The sequence below is a fragment of the Struthio camelus genome, chromosome 19, assembly GCF_040807025.1.
Source record: "Struthio camelus isolate bStrCam1 chromosome 19, bStrCam1.hap1, whole genome shotgun sequence".
Classification (NCBI taxonomy): domain Eukaryota; kingdom Metazoa; phylum Chordata; class Aves; order Struthioniformes; family Struthionidae; genus Struthio; species Struthio camelus.
The window spans coordinates 12,519,526-12,539,973 of record NC_090960.1 but is presented as its reverse complement, the minus strand read 5'-3'; the positions used below and the strand labels follow the sequence as shown (position 1 = coordinate 12,539,973).

The 20,448-nt window shown below is 43.0% G+C and overlaps 1 protein-coding gene across 3 annotated transcripts in view; it reads right to left on the bottom strand.

Annotated features, from left to right (window-relative positions):
* Positions 1-20,448, bottom strand: part of STX8 (syntaxin 8) — a 110,986-nt gene that overhangs the window by 33,966 nt on the left and 56,572 nt on the right. Inside the window, exons 7-9 of one of the 3 annotated variants that reach the window (XM_068913205.1) lie at positions 8,445-8,546; positions 7,027-7,091; positions 5,180-5,792 (exon numbers count right to left, since the gene is read on the bottom strand). In XM_068913205.1, the coding sequence (XP_068769306.1) occupies positions 5,760-5,792; positions 7,027-7,091; positions 8,445-8,546 (200 nt within the window). In that variant the 3' untranslated portion in view covers positions 5,180-5,759. Of the gene's footprint in view, positions 1-5,179; positions 5,793-7,026; positions 7,092-8,444; positions 8,547-20,448 lie in introns of those variants that run through there. The other 2 variants (XM_068913207.1, XM_068913208.1) reach the window with 2 other exon arrangements.

Genomic DNA, 20,448 nt, shown 5'->3' with positions numbered 1-20,448 from the left:
TGGTGGGAGGATGGAGAAGGTTACAATAGTTCTGTAGGGCCCTAACGTCACAGTGTAAGTTTTCCTTGCAGGACGTATACTAGTTAACGAAGCGGGGAGGACCAATGTATGCAGAACTCCACATCTCCTTCACAATCAAACACTTCAAAAACTAGTCTGGGATGTGTATGCCAGAACTAGAGAGCAGATGTAACAGCGGGGAAAGGTGGCAGCTCCTTCTCTTACGTTGACTGAATTGTGGCCGCCTGTTCAGGACCAGAGAACAAGAGCAGCATTTGTACTACCGAACAGGGGAAAGGAAAAGTGATCTGAGCAACGACAAGCCTGGCTGACCTCAACAGGATGAAAGGCTCTAGAGCAAACTGGGGGAAAAAAATAATAATGAGAACATGACACTAAATAGTAAACAGGATAGAAAACGTGGGTTTACTGAAGGAAAAATCATATCAAATCAAGCTTGCCAAGTTAGATTCATGAGATAATGAATTTTCTAGACAAAGAAATGGAATAGATCGCATCCATGCAGACTTCAGCAAAGTATTTGATACAGTGCCACGTGGGAAATTATTAAATGAAAAAGATGGGGATTAGCAGAACTGTAAGGCTAGGAAACTGGTGAAAGAGGAAGTAGTGTTGAAAGAGCTATCAGAATAGATGGAGGTCACCAGTGGAGTTCCTTAAGGAATGGTCAGGAGACTGATCTTATTAAATATTTGTATTAATGATCTTGGCACAAAAAGTAAGTGTGCTAATGAAATTTGCTGATGACACAAAGTTGGAAAGCATAATCAGCACAGAGGAAAGCTGGGATAACACACAGGAAAAAAAACTGAGTAACTTTGACATTTAATAGTGGAAAAGAGGAGGCCACATACTTGGAACAAACAATAGCTTTTGCTATGAGTTGGGAAGAGAATGAACTCAGGTAGAAAACAGTCAAGAATGAGAAAGGCCCGAGCAAAGAGCCAAACACAAAACTGATGGAGGCACCAACACGCTGTGGCTGTGGAGGGGATCTTAAGATCCAGTAGCCGGAGAAGCGTCAGCGCCGTTGGACAAGCCGCTTGTGAGAACACACTGAGAATCCTGTAGCCAGCTCTCATCGCTCATGTTAAAGAAAGATGAGTTTAAGTAGGAAGAAGTGCAAAATAAAAGGGCTTATCAGCAAACACAGAGATTATTTTAAGAGATTAAAATGTAAAGCCGCTTGTTCAGCCTAACAAAACAAAGGCTGGGAGTGAACACGGAGTGATCTCTTAGACACACACATCTAGGGGAGTAAAATACAAAAGGGGGAAAAGAACTATTCAAGACCCAGAATAAGGGCTGCAAGAGGGCAAAATGAAGCATCCCTGACAAGTCTAGGCTGGCAATAACTTTATGAATTCCAATGGGAGTAACGGTGGGGGGGGGGGGGGGGGGGAACAACCTTGTTTTCAGAAATTCATCTTGAAGCAATTCTATAAGCCAGAAGGCCTCTTCCTGTCCTATACTGCTAAACATGTACAGAGTTTACACCACCAGTAAATGCTAAGCTCCTCCTGGAAAGAAGTATATAAAGTAACTGCTTTTTTTTTTTTTAAACTGGTTATGGCTGCTTAGGTCCAGAGTCCTTGATCAGCTGAATCCATTCCAACATCTCAGCACGAGCTGAGATTTTAGGCCAAACGCTTAAACTATCAAAACGTACAAGGCGGAGGCATTGGAAGTCCACAAACTAGATGGAGGGTACAAACAGCACTTGAGGGAGCAAGGACCAGACTGCTGGGCGTACCGACACAGCCACCAGGAAAGGAATGATCTCAGCACTGTGACTGACCTTTTTTCCGTGTATTTTCTGAATCAGAAAGCACAGTTTGTGATCTGTTTCCCTTACACAGTTAGTCGTCTAGTGAGTTCCTCACCTGCTCCTCTGGGGCTCAGAGCTAACAAAGGAGAGGAAAAGTGGTTAATGTTATGGGAAAACAAGATGGTAAAAGCAAAGAAATGAACCTGAAGTCTTAGATTAGCAAGCTACTGAAACTACTGTACTTACCCTCCTAAAAGTTGTTCCATTAACATAATTAATAGAGCCACCTTTCCCTCCTTGTCTCCAAGCTAATGTGCTTGGAGGAGTCTCTAGTGTCTAATGAGAGCTGAGTGCACCCTGCATTCTCTCCCTCAACAGGGACCTTAATTGGGTCTCTCCTCTGACGAGCACAGACGGCCAGGTAAACCTGTAGGAACTTCTTATCTTTGCGATCTCTATCTCCAATTAATTTCAGCTTCAATTAGCCAAAGGGTTCAGAAGTCAGCGGGGCAAGGTGAAGGGAAGAGCAGAGCCGCGCATGCTCAACATGACTGCGGAGCAGTCAGTTCCTCCAGAAACCAGGCTCACCTCCATCACAGTTCAGCTCCCTCAGTTTTCAACTCATGTTCTCGCATAGAACAAAGCTGAGCTGTAGGAGAGAGACAGAGAACGCTTCATGGCGTTTCATACAATAACTACAAAGCAAGGGAGGATGAACACCACATATTGGATTAACTTGCTACTGCAGGTAGCAAGACTAGTGGCGAGCCCGAATTTGAGAGGTGCTGGACAACAGGTACTCCTACGCAGGCTGGCTTAGAGCAAGCTACAGCCATAGGAGAAGGGAACAGGGGAAACAGAACGGCCCAAACTAAACTTCGTTCATCCTTTTAACTGTCGATTGCTGCCACTTAGCTACTTCCCTGAGCTCTTGCTGGTCCTAGAGCTTAAGACATCAGCAATCTGTGAAGACAGCAGTGATGAGCCCAATTTATCAGCTAAAGCTTCTTCTCAAAGTTCTCTCTCGTGGTGATAACAGCTCAGAATAAACTTTTCTGCACAATTGCTTAAAATGGAAGAAACTGAAGGCGGGGTGAGGGAGGAAAAGGAGGAAGCCACATACAAAACACAACTGGCCAGGCCAAGAAAACTCATCACGTACAAGCACGGACAGGTGACTCAGAACCAATGCAGTTGTCGGAGCAGCACTGGGGAGGAATATTGGTGTAACTTTTCTGAGAATCAGGCTGCAGGAAAGGTTGATTTAATGTCACATTACACCAACTTCTCCATTGCACTAAGAAAAAAAATTGATGGGGACTTGCTCATCTAAACACACAACGTACGTCAGAGGAACAAACCTGAGTAACTGCCATCCATAATTTATAAAGCAAATTAAATCCATGGCAAAAATAACTATAACTTAGAACAGAGCGATCACAGAATCTGGCAGGAAAAGGCCACAGCCTGCATGAATCATTACTTTGTAAAGGAAACCTTATATAATCCAAGCTGCCTTGTTTTAGAACAAACTAAGCTTCCTGAAAACTCAAACTAGTAGGTCTGGCAAAGCTCTGCATTCGATTTAGATATCTTGGTGATCTGCTAAGATATATTAAAAAAAAAAAAAAAGATTGACAAAAGTTACTACTAACTTTATGGGAGCCTAGGTCCTGCTTTCAGCATCTTCAAAAACCTCAAAGGGAAAACAAAGGGAATGTCAGAGAGATCTACCTGGGTGCCTGAGAAAGGCGATTAGATTGCAATGCCATCTTGTGGAATAGGAGAAAATGAAAGATGGAAAAAAATTGCTCAGCCACCTCTTTGCAATTGCACATTATTTCCCAGGAACGCAGACACTGGTGAGGGCCCAGCACGGATGTACATTCAGTTGTGGTTGCTCCTCATTTTCCTGAAATATTAAAGGCATATAGAGTAACAACTTGCAAAGACACTCCTTTCCTCACCGCTGTTCAGAAAACAGAGACGTTAGGCCAGAAATAGAATTTGACCCTTTTTGCTTGTTTTTAGCTTTCACTATGATAAAGTCACAATCTTCTTTGCTGCTTTCCTAAAAAACAAGCCTTTCTCCTAGGCTAAGCCCTCTGCTACAGGAGAGTCAGCCAGAAGAGTTACTTAGGTAAGAGCGGGAACAGGACCACACTGAGTCCCATCCAGACTGTTCCCCCCACCAACTCGTGCGATAGTTTAGCAGGACCTGAAGAACATTCCTGCGTGACCTGGACACGTGCTCAAGTCCAAACACACATTCTATCTAGAAGTCCATCCCATCTGAGTACTTTCGCTGTCATTAGGGGACTCTATACATAACCTCAACAGAATTTGGTTGCGATGGCCTCTACATATGTGGCATCTACTACTTTGCTCTCACAGCTGTGTCACATGTTGCTAAAATCTCCATAGCTCATTCAGACATGAGCACCTCAGGCAACAGGATGCTCTCATCACCAACAAAGCACATTTTAGCCAACCTCTCTGCAGGGGGCTGCCTACACAAAAATCTTCAAGTAGGAAAATGAAAAAAAAACCTCAAAGAGGGGAAGTTATTAAGAAAAAAACACCCAGGTAAGCTGGGATCTAGCTGAGGAAGAAGTAGGTCTTTCTCCTCTCCATGATTAGGCCAACTACAACCCACAGACTGGAAGAGCGAATCACGGGCTCTTTGCAGACTCCTGACAAATACTAAGTGCTTGAACCTGACGATGAACAGAATTCAAAACACACAGTTGTGTATCACGTTAAGAGCGGTCATGTTTTGGAGCCCTTACAAAACCTGCACGGATTGACTTGGAGCGTCATGCATCCCAAAGAGAGGAACCGTAAGCCCACAGCCCTCAGGGACCTGAAGCGCCAGGAAAAGCGTGTTTAAGCTGCTGAGGTTTGGGGACGGCAATCAAAGAGGAAAGCCTAGCGCTGGCAGGCTCCGAGCTCCCACTTCTGCTGAATGGGCAACGAAACCTGTTCTCAGGACCAGTGCCAAAGATGCCAAGGTAAGAGCTAATGCCAGAGCCCACTCAGGCCACAGGAGGCTTAAAAACTACATCAGGTCAGTGCAGTACAACCCAAACAACGGGGCTGGGAAGAATGACAGCAATGCAACAGCGCTCGTTTTAGGGCAATCGTTTTCCTCCAAATAAACCTTTTTCATCCAAGGAATTGGAACGGATGAGATCAAAATTAAGCTATATCCACTTAGGATAAACAAAAATACTGAAGGAATCAGGAGCACTGCATCAGCAAGGTATCAGGGCATTTGCCATACAGCCAGCTTGTTCCAGCCCAAGGGTTTGTCTAGGGGGAAGGAAGGTTGTTTATTTTCACTAGCATCTCAAATTTAACTATACCTACATTTACTTTTTTTTTTTTTTTAATCCTACTGCAGTTGTTAAAAGGACATTCTGTGGGTTAAGTTTCTAATAAAAATATTAGTGATAAATTGCTAATGAGTGCTATTCTGCACAAAAAAACCTAAAGGTATGCAAACCGGGGGAGAGGGGAACAGGGTCAGACACAAACAAACCCAAGACAGCCAGTGGTAAAACTGAAAAGTTAGGATTGTACACTCAGTCATTCCTGCAGCAAACTGGGTGAAGGCAGCCTAACATTTGATTAACGGTTTGCACACACATTTTGGTGAAAGCTGAATTCTGAAATCTAGGAAATATATATACCCTAACGTCCTCCTAGATGCCCAGCATATGCTGAACAGGAATAAAACAATGCCAAGTAGCATACATACATTTATTTGCAGATGACCATTTTCAGAAACTTCATAAAATGCAGCACAGTAAGCATAACGCACTGAGCGTATCTCAATTATTCTTCCGTTGCAATCCATGGGAGCTTCCACTGACATCAGTGCGGGGCTCCCCAGGCCACCAAGGGAGATGTGCTCCCGACCGGGCAGCCCTCACGGCGGAGAATCAAGGGCTGGGATTATCAATAGCTCTCAGGCAGCAAGAGCAGTGTCACCAGAAATAAGCTGCAAATGAAACAACACATCCAAAACAACGTGAAAATTTCTGCCACAGCTGCCTATGGCTTAAGGTGCAATAAAAATTTAGAAGCTGCTCTCTGTAACATTTCCCGACCAAGCGACACCTATGTCCGAGCAGACGGGCACCTAGAGCGTGACGCGCACAAGTCATGTTATACATTGGAAGCGACCACTAAAACTTGGAATTACGTTTGCCTGAGAGCAAGACGTTGAAATATTGATTAAAGTTGGATTTCATCAGCAATACTTTGATTTTATTATTATACCCGCTGCTAACAAAGCCACACCCATTAACGCGTTACATTCTTGCTCATAAAAGGGTGATTATTCCACAATTCATGCCAGAACGCTCTGCTTGTATCCACATCCAGTTGCTCCAGTACATGCACTCATCAGGGGAAGGGAAATAAAAAAAAAAAAAAGGGGGGGGGGGAAGACATTATGATTTCAAATGAGGCACAAACACAAAACCGGCCACATACTGCAATAGTGCAGATACTGGTTCCAAACAAATGTCTTCACGACTAAGAAGGAAGGGGTGGGGAGGGAGAGAGAGGCAAACACAGGGCGTTTTATTCCCAGTTTAATCCGAAATTACACTGCCGGAACCAAAGAGCTGCTCAGGATTTTACCAATTTAAACAAAATACTAGAGAAAGTTTTTGAAAAGTTACCTAACAGGTGCCAGTTCTCCTGATGTTTGGATTTGTGCAAGGGATAATTGTCTACACACAGAAGACTTGTTTGATCTTAACATCCCAGTGATTTTCAGTGCCAAGCATAAGAGTGGAAAAGGGATGGGACGAATGCCATTAAAGCCTGGGTTTTCCAGCATTATTGTTCAAAAACTCATGATTAGGCAGAGTAAAATAGCTATCTGGGGCAATAAAATGTTTACACATGCCCAAATTGTTATGCAAGCACAGGAAGACCTATCGGAGCAGACGGACTACGGCATGAAGCAGCCGCGCTTCTCACCACCCCTTAAGGAAAAATGTTTTTCAGTGTGGAAAGGGTGAGAGAGGTCACCCCCAAGGAATCCAGCCTGTCCTGGATCCTTCCAGCCTTCCCCTCTCACATCCTCCTCCTCCTCCTCTCAAATTCCCTCCCAGCCAGCGTGGGCTTTAGCATTAAAGAGACAGGCTCATTATCTAGCAATGTTGTTTGGGTTCTGCATTTGCATTAAGACCCTAAAAAAGGCGGGGGGGGGGGGGGAATACCTCACAAGCGAGAAGCTGTTCGACGCCGACACCGTCTTGTATAAAATCGGTTTCACTGCTTGGCCCTGCGAAGGCATTTAGGTTAGCACTTCCCGGCACTTGGGCAGAAAACAAATCGAAACCACGGAAATTGAGGGGAAGGCTCAAAAGGTACAAAGTGGCACCTAGTGTTATTTGAGTGCAATTATTTTTAAAATATAAATCTTGTGTCAGCATTAAAGATTCAAACCAAAAAATCAGTCATGCACTCGGCAGTCACGTCTTTAATTCTATCCACAGTAGGTACGCGAGAAATCAGAGACAAATGGCTCTGACAAGTCAACTTTAACCTCCAGAAGAGGCCACAGATTTTCATCAACTTATATCAATCAAGAGCTTAGCTTTCAAAAAGATATCACGGATGGAGAACCCATTATATTCCTCAAATATATCCTCACTGCTCAAAAAAAAATTCTCACTGCTAGTCTAAGTTTGGTAGTTCACCTACCAGCCACCAGATCTTCACCCTACAGAATAAAAGCTCCCCACAAACAAGAAGCCTTTTTCTTCACCCAGAAATACGACCAAGTCAACTCTCAACCTTCTGTTTACTGAGCTGCACAAATAAAATTCCTTTAACTTCTCACTGTAAGACCATTTTTAAAAGAGCAGAAATTCCTCTTGTAACATTTTGAGTCCTCTGGTTCGTCAAAAATGAACCATGGACACCAAAACTGGACATACTATTTCCAGGACAGTCTCACTAAGACCACCTCCAAACTAATACTAAGGAGTGACTGCAGGTGGACGACACCCACCTTCTCCAAGATAAAAACATTTACTACTATGACCCCCAGCATCCTCCCACATCATTGCTTTTAAAATCCCCACTTCTTCACCCTATACATGACACACACATGTGCATTGACTCGAGAACCTTGTCTTTGACTATATAAAAATGGAGTCTAGCTTAATTTTATTAACCTGCGTGTAATGAAGTGTCATCAGCAAGGATTTCATGTCTGGCAGGCTCTGAACACCATTTGGCTGAGAACACATTCCTGCAGGACACCACCAGAAATGGCCCCATGGGATTGCTCCCCGTTGTGAGCGTTTTTTGAGAGCTGGTAGCTAAAGAGTTTTTTAAACCTGATTAACATGTACCGCACTGATTTCATGCGGTTCTATAATTTCCAATCAGAATATTGGGTAATACTAGAGTCAAACGGCTTAAGGAAGTTAACTACATCGACTCATAGCAAATGCAGTAAATCAAACCTGCATCAGCTGAAAATCACATTTGAGCTGGCAGAGGGCTTTCCCCCCACCACTTTTAAAGAAGGTTTTCTTCAGGGGGAAGCACAGCACATACAGCCTCTGAGCACTAGTTTCTAGTCATTTACTAACAGCACAGGATTTGCACTCAAGCCATTTCCTACCGCAGGAAGTCGATTTTCTGTCCACCATCTTCACGTGCCGTGTTTGATTGCGAAGCTTGTCATCCGTGTTTTCAACCAAGTTAGTGAGGTCATCAATGATCTCTGGGGAAAGAGAGAAACACAGCATTAATCTCCAAGCCTCTTAGCATCACTGCTCACCAACCACGCTCCTACTGGAGGCTCCAAAACGGAAACCAGCTGCACCCTTTTGTTTTCCAGTACCACAGACCAGCGTTCCACAGTGCCGAGAAAAAAGTCCTATATTCTTCGACTTTGGCTTCAGCGCACTCCTCCACTGGAAGAGCAGGGAGGAGGAAAAAAAGATAGAGCCTGAAACAGCAGCATCAGTCTAGGTAACCACAGAGCTGAAGCAGAGGGCAATGGAAGCCACAAAACAGTAGTAAAAGTGACAGAATTAATGTGCATGCTATAGCAAATCTCAGATTTCAGTCCCTGGAACGCAGCATCTCAACATGCAGCGTCTCCTTGGCTTTCTCATAGTCATGAAAACAAATTCAAAATCACTATCTTTGAAAATGCTTTGAAAGCATCCAGCACAGCCCCAACCAAACGATCACGGCAGGATACAGTGAAAGTCTCACATTGTTTCAATTACCGCGATGTACAGATGGCAGTTCTGCTTGCAGCCAAGCTGACCCTTAGGGAAAAGGAAAAGGAGCAAAAATTTCTCTTACATCTATTTTTAATAGAGGGAAAAGGGAAGTTTCAAGCTAACCCACCCTCAAACTCATGTACTTGATTAATTTATCTTTGCCACGGAAATCAAATCAGGTAAAAGGATTAAACTGAGGGTGCTTGGTGGGTTGGTTTTTTAACATTTAAAATTAAAAGCCGCATTCAGGCATCAAGATTCCTTCTTGCCGATTATTACACTTAAGTTTTGTTGAAAGACGCTGACAGCGCTTGTCCTTGGGAGTATGACTACACCGTGTTTCAGTTGCTTTCTACTCCGCAGGTAGGAATGATTTTGTGTGTGTGTGTGATAAATTAGGAGGAGGAGAGCAGCCAAGAACTGAATGCTATCGCAAAACGTCTTCCTCTGGTTACACTTCTTGCACTTTCTCCGCTATTGATCATTGTCTTAATAAATCTAGTCTGTCTTTTCAGATCAGCTCTGGGACAACCACCATGCCAGCTGGCGGGTGCTGAGTTTTGAAGTCATTTGTACACATGCAGCTCCTAGTATTGCACTGCTCAGCTACAGCACCGCTGAAACTTCAAGCTTTAACTGACTTTTATCATAAGTTAAAGTGCATAAAATTAGCAAGATACACCGCAAGAACTAGCATGAATATTCTGTAAATTTTTAGGCATCATAACCCTGTATATACGCTAGCTGACGATGAAACAAAAGTCCCAGCAGCAGTACAGGACCTTTACTGATTAACCTCTATGGCTTTGATTGTATGCCCTCAAACCACAGATTTCTCAAATTCCTTTGCCAGAAACAAGGTGATGACACTAAAGATAGCATTCCCCGTACTTCCAAACTTCCCAGAGATACTAGAAGAAAGTCTTGTGCCTGCAAGAGAGGCAAGGATGACGTAGTGCCTACATTGCAACATTAGTCCTTACAGCTTGTCAACGTTTATACCAGTGCTTGAAAGGGAATGCTTTCCTCCGCAATTCATCTTCCTGCAGCTGAAGTTGTTTCTTATACACGGCACTTATACCCTCAAATCTCACTAAATAACAAGCACTGCTCTAGATAGAGAGATAAAACCTATCCGACCCTACACACGGATCACAAAAAAATCCATGTTCTGAAGACGCTGAGGAAATTTTCAAAGGCATATGTAGTGCCAAGAGGGTTTTCTTCTCACGGAGAGTTAAGAGAATTAAGCATCCCTCCAATGCATGCTTTTTAAATCTGCCCCACAAACACTCCATCGTCTCCAGCGAGTCCCTTTAAGATGCTTATCGGTATCTCCATATTTGTGAAGTTGTTTAGAGCAGTGAAGATTTTACTGCTTACCTTGCACAAAACACACATTTTCCCAAGTGATGGCAGGTACTACATTTGAACCGCCTGTTTTGTTCAGTTCCTAGTTTGGATATTAATTCTCCTTCCCCTCCCACCCAACTTTCCCAAGTCCAACATCTGCAAAGACAACAACATTTTGGGGAAACTTTATCTGTCTTGTGTGATTCAGCACACAGGAAAACCAGTACAATGCTGCCTGCAAAAGCAGGCTTTCTCATGTTTGCCTCTAAATGAAAAAAAGTGCCGAAAGTTCCCATCGTTGTCAAGGACAGAGTGATAAGCACGCTTGGGAAATAAGAGACTTTCCTTTGCCAACACTGACCAGACCCTCCTTGAAAAACATCCTGGTGAACAAGCTGTAGCTAAACGAGAACAAATGCAATCAGGAATATTTTCTGTCAGCGTTTCAAAGCTCGAGGCATTACACTTGGGATTATGTCTAGAGCCTCTCCTTTCAGAGCCACCTGCACGAGCCGTTCCACTGTCACAACAACCAGCAGGAGCCCCTTCTGAACCAGGGACCCGGACCACACAGCTTCAGAGAAGCATTTTTCAATCGCTCTGCGTTTCTTGATATCGTCAGTTTTGGGAGAAGCAGGCCATTTCACTAAGCACGGCGTTGCTAAACTAGGAGCCTGTCCTTTGATAGGACGTGCAGCCAAAACCCAGGAGAAGCGCTGGTGAACTCGTGCCAGGGTTTAAATCGGCAGCATGGAATAGGGTCTCCTCCTGCGCAGCTGCGTTGGGGCTGGAGCAGGGAGGAAGCACGGGGAGTTGCCACCATCGCCAGGGAAATCAGCAGCCAGACACACTCTGGCCGGAGAGCCGTGGAACAGAGGTGGAAAGGGGACAGCCCAGGAAAGCGTGCTGGTGGTACCGCGGAGGCACCTCAGCTTCTACCAGGCCAGGATGCCTTTCAAACCCATCAGTGCCCCGCACAGAAACACATCCACCCCTCAGCCCAGACACACAACACACACTGCTATGGTGACACTCCGGCTCAGAAGAGCCCTTGACCTTCATGTAAATTCTTGAATTTTTCCCTGTTATAGACCAAATGAAAATACAATTGGAGTACATGCTTGATAAGGCAGAGTTGAAAACTAGTTATGATTTTTTAAGGCAGGCACAGAGGCTGCCAGAAAAACACTCCAAGCTAAGAAAGCAGTAAGAGCGCTGAAAATCCTATTTTAGTGATCACTAGGCTCCTGAATATCATCTCTTTAGAGGGATGACCCACCTACAACCCCCTTTGCAGTTCAAGCCAGCAATTATATTTGGGATGAAAAATTTTTCTATTACCTCCCATTTACCTGACAGTATAGAGAGCAAACTAAAAAACAGACACACACACACACAAAAAAAAAAAAAAAAAAAAAAACAGAGAAAGCCAAACGAGCAAGGTTTCCTCTTTTGTGAGGAAGCAGAATGGAAAAGCAGGCTGAATACTGAAAGGCTGCCAATGACCTTACAAAGGACGTTTCTGTAACACTGTGCTGCAAACCACATTTAAACCGTTAACTCAAATTTAGTCAAGGTCTTCTTTCAGTGAAGCAGGATCTTGGAGGAGAAGTGAAAACCTACAGCATAAACTTAACGTTAAAGTGTTTGAGTAATTTAAGCACAGCTGGAAGTAGGAGAAGTTTGAAGGCTGATCGGCTATTAGAGATGACACCAGATAGCATCTTCCAGATCAGGGAGGACTTGAAAACTGGTGAGCAAGGCTGTGACACCAGCACGCACATTCCTCTATGGTCACCCTGATCAGCTGGGTAGATACATTGGAGCTCACCAGCAGACAAGGCAGCCAAAACCACCAACTAAAAAAGCTATAGGTTCCTACAAGGACATAGAGTTAGGTATTTGGACGTCATTAATCTTGATCAGCCATTTCCCCTCACTTCATTTCTGAGCGGGAGCAGCAGCAGCAGCGGGGAAATGCGAACCCAGCTCTAGAAATCTGGATACTTTGCTAGACGATCAAGGACAAAATTTAGGCTGAAGCCCTCAAAAGGGCAGGGTTTCTTCAAAAGTCTACTTCATATCACGCAGTAAAAATGACCACGGATTTACAGACTGCTGATCAACACAGGTCTATCTTAATACAGAACAAAAGTCATGAAAGATCTTCATTTGGTGGACACAACTCTGTCCGCTGTCCTGACAGTGTCCTCGCTCCACAGGCTAAGGGACCTCTGATCATGGGACTGCTGCCAACCCTTTGGGTTAACGAGGATGAATTTCACACGTAGGATTTGTAAGCAAAGAAACTCCACGATGAGGAAATAGCAAAGTAAGCAGCTGACAGTACAAAAAATAAAATAAAACAAAACAAAACACATAAAAACCCCCAAGTAGGTTGATGTGCTCTGAAACATTTGACGTTTTGTTAAAAAATAACCACAGCAGCGGTTTTTGATCTTAAGCAACATGTGTTTTGTAACAATGCAAGACAGCAAAGCTGGAACACGAGCCCAGATCAGAAGAGGTGGAAGAAGCAGTCGCATAGACTGCATAGGTAGGAGGAAAGGGAAACAGCACCTTTATGGTAAATATGCGAAGTCCTGGCCAATTACAAATTTAATTCTATCTACTACTCCCAAGGAAGAAAGAGTCTTTCCTGGAGAAAGTGTCAGCAAAGTTAGGAAAAGTCCATGCTGTTCATTTTTTAGAAAACAAATAGCAAAGACACTTTGGTTTTGCTTAATGCTTTGAGTTAAACTTAGAACATTTTTTTGCCCATTAAAAACAAGTAAATCATCATTTAACCAGATCTGAATTTCTCACTGCACCAGCTATCACAGCCAGACAATTAAGGTAAACCAAACTAACTGCAAACCAAAAGAATTCTACAAAACTGCTTGCTGAATTGCTTCATTGATTATGGCACTATTAACGCCTGCAGTCAACTTGTAAAGCATCAGGGATTAATATGAAGTCTTCAAGACTATTCAGAGATGTGAGCACATAAGTGCTAAATACTCCTTTTCAAGGTTTTCTTGAAATGGAAAGTGGAAAAAATGAAGCAACTGCCCTGAACACTGGATCTTAAGGAGTTCCTACTTTGTTTTATCATGCTGAATTTTGGGATCCTAAATGGTACATCAATGGCAGAGAAAGACAATCTTTATAATCTCTCTCAATTACATATCTGTAGTATAACACACACTAGCATCACATTTTACTAGTGCTGGACTCTGGAGTCCATTTATGTGCACGTGTGTGTGTGTGTGTGTGTGTGTGTGTGTGTGTGTGTACTCAGAAGGACCAGGCTAAAATTAATCACCATAATGGAAAAATAAAAATTAAAAAATACAGAGAAACAGATGTGATTAAAATATATATACATCAAGGTATATATATTTTAATCACATCTGTCAATGGTTAGAAAGCTATAGAAATCTACAAAGGACACCAACAGAAGATGATGAAAAAAATCGGGCAGAAAAAAAAAGTTGTACACAATTCTAGGAGTTTCTCAGAAGAAAGCTCATTCCTTATTCCACTTTTTTCTTTGAAGACTTTGCTGCTGCAATGAAAATCAGAAACATGGTGTTTTGATTCATAAAAACACTGATGCCTTCTCTAAAAAGCTGGTTCTGCTTCTCTCCAGCCACGGCATGGATAATTTCAGAGCCTCCCGTGAGACGGGAATCCCACACGTTACAGCCATAAGTCATCTCTCAGGGAAATGGAAATACATCATACTACATCTGGTCCCTTGCATTCAGGGCTTGCACAAGATGCAAAAAACAAACCCTGAACTGAACCCAAGCCAGGTGTTAGAAGCCATCCACCACGTCCAATAGGATCCTTTTGTTTCCTTCTATTCCTCCTCAAAAAGCCTTCAAGCTTTAGACACTCCATTTACTTGCAAACCTGTCAAACAAGTACAGCGTAACCCAAAGACAAAAGGTCCTGCACTGTGACCACCGTCTGCCTTTTCCATATTCCCAGCTTCTCCTCTGTTGACATTTCTAGCGAACCTTCCTATGGGTTTGAAATCTGACTTTTCTGGCAGTCCCATCTCCTCTGTCAACTCAGTCATCAAGTCTTTCTACAGCTGGTCAGAAGTTTTCCAAGGGAACAGTTTCCACTGGAAAATCATTTGACAGATGATAAAAAAAAAAAAAAACCACTAAATCTCAGCGTGTTTTTCATGCCTAGACCTTCAGTGTTTTTACTTCCTTTATGATGGTCCTTCACGTTGAAATGCAACATTTTGATCAGCTTGAAATAAATAACTGAGTTTCCTTCCGCAACTGAAATTCTCAGTTTTGACAATAGATCAAGAAGCCCAAAAGTTTCCAGAGAGCATAAATCCCACTTCCAGCCCATTCTGCCACTCTATTTCTCCTCCCTTTCCGACCCTGCTGCCAAAGGGGCTCACCAGTCCCCAATCCTCCCTTGCTCTCACCAGCCAGCTCCGCTCTACTCTAACACCACACAAAAATGTTGAAGATGACATAGCAAGTCAGCTGCTGGAGCACGAGATCGTATTAGACACACAAAATTAATATTGCATCTTGCTCTGTAGGGACTAAGCAGCAATAAATTACGCCAGAAGGCACGAATGCTGCACTTTTTAATCAAAAAGGTGCAACTTATGAGATTACAAGTCACCACGCGAAACGCTCCACATGGACAAGGAGGAGGCGATCCTATTCAGCAGCTATGGCCTGCTGCTGCTCTCATTACCAGTCTGCTTTATATTATACACTGTGGTGCCCTTTTAACTCCTGGAAACTTGTCACTGCCGTCTTCGGCCTGGCATAGTCTGGCATGACATACGCTGGGGAAACGAGGACCTCCTGCGCGGCACCCAGCAAGCGTCGCGGGTGCCATAAACCAAAGCACCGAATCGCCGTGAACTTTCCCTGCTGTTTCTCCCTTTAAGGAGCTCATTAGGAAGCAGCGGGAACTGGATCCGGAGAGATGTTAACAACCCCAGGCAGCGAGAGAAAGCCAGGCAGCGGAGGAGCCAGGGAGCCGGGCCACTTAGAGGAACAGGGTTTTATTTTGCAGGAAACAATGTGGGTTTTTTCCTACTCTTTCTCCACCCAGGAGCAGGAAAGTGATCTGTTTGCTTTTCCATCCCACTATGTCTCTTTGTTCCTACCCATGCCGCATACAGGTGCAGCCCCTTTCCGAAGGCATGGGATTTATTATCATGCTCCTTCGCCGTACACAGAGTTCCCAGGAAGAACGAGTCTCTATTCCCATGAAGCAGAACAGGCCCTTCTGCAGTCACAGTTCTGCTTTCATACCAGACTTTACACTAATTGATTTTCTGTTTTATTTAAAACATGTAAAAAGACTCATTTGGTTTTGGCAACTACATCTTTGAGTCACACTCATTCAAGCTGTGGAGTTTAGAGAGAAAAAAAAAAAGAAAAAAGAAAAAAATGAAAAAAGAAGAAAGCCAAGTGGAAACGGCCACATGAAATACAGCATAGGCGAAGAGAAACAAATCTGATTTCTGGTCTCAGTTTAGCAGAACGGCATGCTGACCAAACATTTCCTTCCAAAAGCTTAGCTTTTTTTTTTTTTTTTTTTTTAAAGCTTTTGTGGATTTAAATTTACAGATCACTCAATAGTATTTATCTGTGAGTAATGCATCTCCACAGTATATCCCACTGTGTAAGTCATGGAACACTGCAATCGGCCTTAAGAAAAACACAAAGAATTAAAATCCCTAATATTTTATGCTATGCAAAAAAAAAAATTACAATAAGGCTGGAATTTACTGGAGAGGCCAAGCAGGCTTTCCTTCCCGCCTTCAGGTCTCCAGTGCCTCAGGAGAAGAGCTAGATACCAAAGAAATGAATCATATATTGAATGCCAACCTCTATACATCCAAACCCCATAATTACATGTTAATAAGAAAGAAAGCATTGTTCAAAATGCCAGTGGTATGAAGTGAAGATTGCAACTAATGTAAATACATCAGAAACCTAAAGAACCTAAGCATGATGTGCCAGCTGTAATGTCAAGGCAGAGTGAAAAGAGAAAAATAGACTTTAAAAAAAATGCAGAGCAAAAGATTTCAGTTTCTCTGCATCTCCCTTAACTGTGCCCAGTTTTTGCAAGCTCTCAAACACGTGCAGTTCTACATACCACATGCAAGGGTTTAGCACAGTCATGGACTTCTCTCAGTCTAACTCCAGGTCTTAACACTGAAAACCATATAGTGCTTCCACTCATCCAAGCTCCATGTTGCTCAGTACACTGGGATACTAACACTGCCTGCTGCAATGAGTTTTGCATTTCAAGCAGTACCAAGATTCCTCCTCCAACCTTCTGAATTCAACCGATGACTTTTAATCTCCTCTTTGGCAGAACTTCACGTATGTTTTAAAAACCAAAATACTAACTTCTCCCAGGAGGCAAACCAACTCATTTCTCTTTGAATTCAGTTTCACTTCTATCATTCTTCAGCTCCTCTTATTCACGGGGGTTTGGAAACAGTCAGGTTCAGAAGAGCTCTTCTGGCCTCCTATTGGGAATGTGTTTCGTGATGTATAATGCATACAAAACAGTCCCAGAGCTACAGTAAGGGATGTCACCTCCCATCACTTCCCCTGCGACTCTACTGTGACCCGAGTGACTCCAAGAAGGTGTTCTCCCTTCCCTGCCATCCCACCGCCAGAGGACAACGTTGCTGAGAAAGGAGAGTGGCTCTGCCTGCTTGTCCACAACCTTCAGCTAGGTTGCAGACCTCCAGGCAGTGCAGGGCAGGAGCTTGCCACTTTGCATGTGTTCAGGAGGGCAGGCAGTGAAGGACAGCATTTCCTCCCTGCACAGCTGGTAAACAGTCCGACCTATCCACAAACTGCTATCCACACTCAGGTTAGCCTAAGAGTCTGGTGTATTCGATGATGCATCAGGCACCACAGTAGAAGGCCCTTCTTCTCCCAACATATCCCACGGACCTCTGACTGCAATGAAGAAGGTGCAGGCCATGCCAGCTCTATACTGAGGGTTCCTTGCACAGGAACAACTTCTACAGATGCAGGATGGCTCCAGATTCCTTGGGTTCCTGATGGATAGCAAAAATGTACAGAATAAACAACAAATTGCTCCAGAGTCCTATGACCTCTCTCTGTCCTTTGGGAAATAAAGAGCAGCCTGAGCATCCAGCTCAAAAGGCCAAGGACCAGCACATGCCTCTGGCATAACCCTTCCGCACCGAATCACCAAACCCTCAGCATCTTTAAGAACAACAGCTTGCCTTTCCTTATTGAAGCAAGAGAGTACTCTATGTTCTGCTACAGAAAAACTTTATCATCTGCTCCAAGAACTAGCAGAACATGTCCAAGACCACCATTGCCACCATACAGCCCCCTTCAAACAGCACCAAACAATACAAAGAAGTAGAGGCACTCACCCTACCCAAGATATTTAAGCCTATATCTGAGTCGAACTTTGCTAACCCCCTTCTCCTCCAAGCAAAATGGTACATTTCATCCTCTTCAAATCGGGTCTGAAGGCAGCAGATGGTCATTTGAAAACATGTCGCAGTGACAAAGAATCGTCCGAGACCATCAGCTGTAGAAACGTTCATCAGATTATTCAGACCTGAAGAGCAACACTAAGAAAACAAACAGCAGTAGTGATTCCAGGAAACACAGTTATTAGCTAGAGTTTTTATTTTAAAAAGCACACACTGAGAAGTTTTCCCTTTTCCAGCTGCTTATTTTGTTTTATTCGAACAAAAACCAGGGACATTAATTTTAGTTGTACTTAATTGAATAATTTCTCTAGGGAATAGTTCAGGGAGAGTTTTAAAGCAGCCTGTTTCCAAGAGCCATTACTAATTGGCATATACCACAGTGTCACTGTGCCAACCAAAATAGTACGCTTTAATGTTACTGGAACTACTTTCAATCCAGATGTGTTGAGAACTCTTAGTGATATAAGGCAGGCAATAACTATATTTACATGATATAGTATTTTGAGTATCCTTTCCCAGTTATCTGGAAGGAGATAACAGTCCCCTTCGCTAGAGGTATTTGATTGTAAAGCCAGGCCGTTTCTTCCTTCTCCTTACTCCCAACAAGTTACCCTTCCTTTATATTTGCCATGTTTAAACAGCACAGCACAGTTAACCCATTATAAAATGGATATTAATATGAAAAAAATGTATTGTGAGACTTATAAAAGGTTGACTCAAATTGACAGCATTCACTGAAGTGAACATTGCCATATATCCATTAACTCTGTTCAATACAGTGGCAAAAAAAAACCCAAAAATACAAAACAACAACAAAAAAAAAAAACGCGCAGCATGATCTGGCCCATTATACTTGGAAGCATCTTTGGGTTTTACTCAAGTTAGACGGCTGAGTAACTATATAAAAAGTAAAGATTTTTAGACTAGAGCATCAAAATGACCAGCAAAATCTTCAAGTTACAGATTTTAGGGAGAATGTCATTAAATTGTTCTTCCACAGTCTTGACTTTGAGAAGAAAGCAAGGAAATACTGTTAATAGACAAAATAACAGTAATAAATTCTGCATCTCTCCAGGAAAGCCTAAAGCAGTAAAACACTGGAAGTCTACTCATGTTCATATAACCAAAGGCTGCCTATCAAAACATTTTTCCTATGATGACAGGTTTGTTTTCCGCAATCTTGCAGCAGAAAATGAAAGGACAGAAGCTAATTCAGATTTCACACTTGTTTGTTTTCCTTTATCCAAAACCTACACATCAGTTTTTTTAAAATACTGCATTTAGAAGTTCCTCATAATATTCACCTCTGCTTTCTTTAAGCAGCTCCACTATTTTCCCAGGCCTGTACACTACTGCAATATTTTTCCACAGATATCAATACTTTTAATTACAAACACACATCAGTGGCCATAATTACGTTAAGCTAGAAGGCATACCGATTCCCCATAAAATCACCACTCGGCTACTAAACACCACAAGTTTAGGTTTCCAGTCCATTTTACGGCTCTTTCAGAAAAAAAAAAAAAAAAAAATCACTTTAGTTCTACTCAATGCAGCTGTTGTCACTTTAAGATCTACTAGACAATTACTATTTTTACACTTCTTAAATTGTGGACCTGTTGTAGTAAGGAAGTAATAGGAGAAAATCCACACATGGCAGCTTTAATAAATGCAGTCTTTGAGGGTACCAGGCCTTAGTCCCACGGAGGGGAAGGAGGGGAAAAAAAAAATGCAGTGGGGTGGGACAAAGTATCTAATTTGCTTGGGTCAGAGCCATCTCAGCCTAGTCATTTACCTTTCCTCCATTAGATAAAACTGATTCTAATCCATTTCACAGCCTCGCTGGACACGAGAAAGCAACTCCAACGCACTCGGGGAAGGACTCACTTTAAAGCTAACATGTTGCTCACTGCCAGTTTACTCACAAGAGGTGCTCCCCATAAATCTGCTGGAGACTTGCATGCCATCAGTCAGCCGAACAATACATCACAAACGAAACGACCCCTTGGCTGGCCAGCGAGACAGAGCTGTGAACTTCTCTTTGATTAACTCTAGCTGTGAATGATGTTAGCAGTACGCTGATGGATAACCCTTTGAGGCAGCCTTCTTCCTTGAGGACAAAGGCCCAGTCACTTGGGAGTTACCGCAGAAGTTTCCCAAGCACCTTAGAAAGAAACTCATTTCTCAAAACCTGCCCAGAAGACAGCCCCAGCTCTAACGCGATTTAAACCAACGATTATAAATGGCTCATGTCATTTTGTTCCCAGGAGAAAATTATCAAATTGTTAGGCTTTGCTGCGAGTTACGATAAACAGAATTATCCCGTTACGACGCGAACGTTTTCAAGTAAAGAAGTAGATTTTCCAGATTGAGCAGCACTTCAAAAGCTCTAAATCATATGCAAGCAGAAGACCGCTCAAATCCTGGAATTCCTGAGACGTCTAACAGGCTGTGCAGGATGTATAAAGTTATTCCTACCCAAATTAAAGAAAACCCAATCCAAAAAGCAGGACTGAAACATCCCTGAAGTGTTAACCATAACACTA